This window comes from Pteropus alecto, unplaced genomic scaffold (genome assembly GCF_000325575.1).
Source record: "Pteropus alecto unplaced genomic scaffold, ASM32557v1 scaffold86, whole genome shotgun sequence".
Lineage (NCBI taxonomy): Eukaryota > Metazoa > Chordata > Mammalia > Chiroptera > Pteropodidae > Pteropus > Pteropus alecto.
The window spans coordinates 14,905,086-14,909,926 of record NW_006442109.1 but is presented as its reverse complement, the minus strand read 5'-3'; the positions used below and the strand labels follow the sequence as shown (position 1 = coordinate 14,909,926).

At 39.4% G+C, this 4,841-nt stretch overlaps 1 protein-coding gene across 1 annotated transcript in view; it reads right to left on the bottom strand.

Moving 5' to 3' along the window:
• Positions 1-4,841, bottom strand: part of MYO1E (myosin IE) — a 175,609-nt gene that overhangs the window by 64,620 nt on the left and 106,148 nt on the right. Inside the window, exon 7 of the mRNA XM_006920310.3 lies at positions 2,416-2,547. Within this exon, the coding sequence (XP_006920372.1) occupies positions 2,416-2,547 (132 nt within the window). The remainder of the gene's footprint in view (positions 1-2,415; positions 2,548-4,841) is intronic.

Below are 4,841 nucleotides of genomic sequence, written 5' to 3'. Positions count from 1 at the left end.
ACTTGCTTATGGCTTTTTAAAGTGCAGCTGGCCCCTCGGAGCATCTCCCTACAGAGTGCATATAAAAACCGCCTCAGGTCTCACACTCTGGCATTCTGAAACCTCCTAATATTATAATTGACCGCCCCTGGCTTTTTGTTCCATCTCTAATATTTGCCTAAAGTCTGAGCAAGATTATCTTAAAGGGCTTCCACCATTGGTGTGCTGCAAAATGGTTAACAATGAACTCTTGGAGAGAAAATGGATTTACAGTGTTTACTGATTTTCATGGTGTTAATACTCCTACCCTGACTGATTGCAAACTACCAAGAAAATGTCACTGAAGCAAGAGATGGGAAGAGATGCATACAGCCCAGGCAAGCCAGCTCTACCACACTGCTGGATCCAATCCAACATGATTTAGGAAGTAGCGGCAGCTCCCATCCACACTTCTCCATTGTGGTCGGCTTTCTCGTGTCATCTCAGCTCCACATCCCCCAAACAGGGAACCTCATCTCCATTATTGAGAAGCTCTAGGACATCCCATGACATCAAGATCTCTTAGTTTTCTTCTTGGTCTCTTCCAAATCTTTTTGTCCCACCCTCTTCCTATTTTTCCCATTTCCTGTTTGTTTGTTCGTTTGGTCTGAGAAAGAACTTCCCTCCCCTCTTTCTCAGTCTTCTCACCCCCACATTGCAAAGCCCCTTCACGTGCATCTTTAACTACTTTCTTTTCCTAACTCTCTTCTATCTACAAACACATGGCGCTCTCTGCCTTCTTTAGAAGCTCTTCCTTGATTTAGTGAACTTTTCAAGCTGCAGAATCTACTTTCTCATCATGATATGACCACCTGCACTCTGGCTTCTCCCCTCACCATCTGGATGAAATGACTTTCACAGCTACTTTCCAGTGGCTAAATCCAACAACCCTTTCTGGGTGCCCAGACTCCTGCCCCACCCCTTACCCCCAAGAGCTCTGAGCATCTGATCTTGCCACTCATCCCCCTGAGCTTCCCCCTGGCTTTGGTGACACTGCAGGATCCTGGCTCTCCTGCCCTGACTAATGCCCTGGTTCCTCAATGCCTCCTCGATCGGCAGACAGCCCCCAGGTCCCCAGTCCTGTACAGACATGATTTTTCTCTCCATGCTCCCTCCCACAGAGGTCTCATCTATGTCACAGCTTCGACTATTATTACTTTTATGTTAGAATCTTTAAATCCATCTTCTCCTAAACTCATCACTTCCGCAGCCCCTAGTCTGGTGGTTTCCAGAGGACATCTGGGGGTGGGGATGGGGAGATTTTGGGGTTGGTATCTGTTGAAAGGGGTCCTGGAAACAATTATGAGCTTCTCTGTAGTACTCAGTCAATGATGTACTATCTGCGTGATACATAAAATTATTTTTCAATCATCTGTATTAATACAATTAAAAGTATTACTGAATTCACAAAAGCTCTTGGTCATTTATGTATTCTTTCGACCAACAGATATCAACCAGAAGAATTGTTTGCCATCATCTAACACACCGATGTAATTGAAAAGACTGAATGGGAGCTACCAAACACAGTTTAACTTCTTTCTAACCCAGTGACCTTCAAATCATAACAAAAATAAATAAATAAAACAGAAATAGTTGCAGGCCTTTCTTCAAAGAAAATCTAATGTGGATCCATAATCTAAGAAATATTAATATATAAACTCATACATAAATTGTTTATAATATCATTATTTTTTAAAATACTTAAAAAACCTTTTTAAAAATAGTTGAGTCTCATGATTACTGAAGTCTGGAACCCAATTTAAAAGGATCCTATACCCTGTTCTAGCCCCAAACTCTCCATGGCTTCTGAGCGTCTAAAACTTTCTGACCTGGCATTAAAGATCTGTAGCCTATTTCGAGTCTTTCATCCAACAGTTAGCCTTCTGGAGATGTCTGCCCTTGCAAAGTGGTAGAGGCCTGGTTCTCACCTCCTCTGCTTTGTCCAGGCTACCTGCCCGGCCTGAGTAGTCTTCCCCTCCACGTGATGTAGTCCTCTACCTTCTTAATATCTCTTCTTACCATCCCGGCCAACTCTCTCCATGTGAATTTCTATTTGGCAAAGAATCAAACTTTTGTTTTGAAGTTATAGCAACACTTGCTTGATTATTTAACGTTTGGGAAATGTTTGTCTTCTCACCCCAACTAGAACTTATTCTCTCTTGAACGTAGGGATGTTCTCACAATTCTTTTTGCACACTGACTTACACATACTATAGTAATAAATACTCCTTGGCTTGCCAGACTAGACTGTCTAAACCTGAGGGCTGTGAGGGCTGAAAATAAATGAATGAATGAATGAACGAATGAATGAATGAATGAATAAATAAATACATACATAAATAAATAAATGTGGAGAAGGACTAAGGTAGTAGTAAAGAAAAAAATATAAAGGAAAACCTGGTAAAATATGTGAAAACTCCTCTCTCCAGGGTTCCTCATCACCACCCTAGATTTTTCCAGAAGGAAGTTGGAGATCTTTCCACCATCTGGTTCCCCACCTGGACTGAACTGGATTTCAAAGTATTTTCCCTGCAAGAAAGTTAGAGATTTTTTTTGATGGTTAGTAAACAAAAAAATGATGTTCCAAACAGACTTTAAATACAGTATATAATTCAAGGAAATTCATTAATGACAGACACATTCTGAATTATTCCCAGTTCTGGTCTAGACTTCCTACTTTTTCCTATCAGATAATCACATAATTCTGTATTGAGAGAGAGAATCTATCATTCTAGCCTGACTAAATAAGGACATGTTATAGCCCTTGTCTTTTTTTCCCCAGTAGGTTCTTCCTTGCTAAGCCGGAAGCTAAAAAGAATGGAATAGAAAATCACATAGACCTTTTGATCTAAGAAGAGCAGACTCTACCAGTCTCTTTTAGAGGAAGCGAGACTTCCCTTTGGAAGACTTATTTTATCGGCTTTGAGCAAAAGCAACCCTTATTATCTCTGGAGCATAAAACTCTTATATAAAATTAAAACAATGGATTATAAATAAAGTTTGTTCCAACTAATTGTGGGTGCTAGGATTTTTGTTACTATTGTTGTTAACAGTTCTTTTTAAATTACTGCTGATAGGGAACAAAGGAGAATAAAACCTTGGACTTCAGCTGGAAAAGGTGCCCAGATTGTTAAGTAAGTGACATTTCCCCTCCAATTTGAATCTAGCTTCCTTCCAGTCCTCAGAAAGGTCTAGAGTGGTAAACTTGAAGGCAAAAATGAGAAGGTAGGCATTAGGGTTTGGTGTAGCCTAGGGTCAAACTGGGGAGCACGCCACGCTGAACTGCACTCACATGTAATATTTTTAAATGTGTATGTTAATGAATTCCACCCATCTCGGGGCTGAATCCAGCCGGGCTGCAGTCTGTGACTAGAACCATAAACTCCTTAAAGACAAGTAAAATATATTGCATGTTTTTCCTGTTGCCTATAGCACCCAGAACCTGCTGTGTTCCTGTTAGGTTATTTGCCAATTCCAGGTATCAGAAAGGCTACCAAAGAAAGGCTACAGAAGAAAGACCTATTTGTTTTGATCTGATGACTCCTCCTCCTCTCAAAAATAAACCCCAAAACAAGTACCCAGAAGCACCAGACATAAAGAAGGACCACAAACCACTGCTATCCCGAATTACAGTGTTTCCTGAGAAAAGCTTGCTGAGCCAGATCCCCCGTGCTTCCTACTGTGGCCATCCTTCGCCATGTTTTTCTTTTAGCATGTTCTGGAGAGAATAGTTCAGCGTCCGCCCATGTACCCACCCGCCACCATCAAGTGAGGGTGGGGATGAAACCAAACAGGACATTACATCCAGTTAGAGCAGATGTTGTAAAATGGTAAACTCCCAAGTCCTTCTAGACGGTTTGAAAACTTGGCTGCCTGTTAGAAAAGACCCAAGGAGCCTTAAAGAAATGCAGATGCCTGGTGCCACTCCGGACAAGTAAATCAGAGTCTCCGGGCACTGGTGCCCAGACCTGAGCAGCTTTAAAAAGTCTGGGTGATTTTTATATGTGGTCAGGGTTGAGAACCACAGCTCTAATATGACAGAAATGCTCAACACACAATTCAAAATTGTTATATAAAAGTTAAAACCCCCAACGAGAGATCAAAAAGTATAGTTGTGTTGTAGAGCAGCCCGAGGAGAAAGAAGAAACTGTCTAAGGAGAGGATGTTGCATTTTTATAATAAATATAAAAAGGAAGAAACTTCGACTCTTAGTGATGTTTAATTCTTAAGTTGGGTTCTGGGTACAATGGTGTTCACTGTATTATTTTTAAGTAGCGTTTGAAATGTTTTATCATATATTTCTTAAAACTTGAAAAGATTTATAAGTAGAAACACGAATTTTTATGATTCATACTCTATGTCCATTTTTAAAAGTAAAATTACCTATAATCTCACCCTCATGTCATTTCTACCTCTTACTAATCACTATAATGAAAGTCAAACTTTGATTTACAGACACCTTATGTTTTATATAATGCGTATTTTAAAATAAAAATGGAACTATATTGCAAATATTATTCTGTGATCTGGGTTTTTTTTTTTTTTTTAATTTTACAATATATTTTAGGTATCTTTTTTAAAAAGTCATTCATAGGGAACTTAGATATTATACCCTAAAATTAATATTGGCTCAAAGACAATGAGCATTATAAATTTTGATAAAGATGGCCAAATTACTCTCCTGGGGAAATGTGTCTGTCTTCAACCAATAGTGTTTCTTCTCTGGTTTTATCAACCTTAATGTTTGCCCACCCGAGAGAGAGAAAATGACATATAGTTTTAATTTACATTTCTCTCATTATTAATGAGAACATCTTTTGATG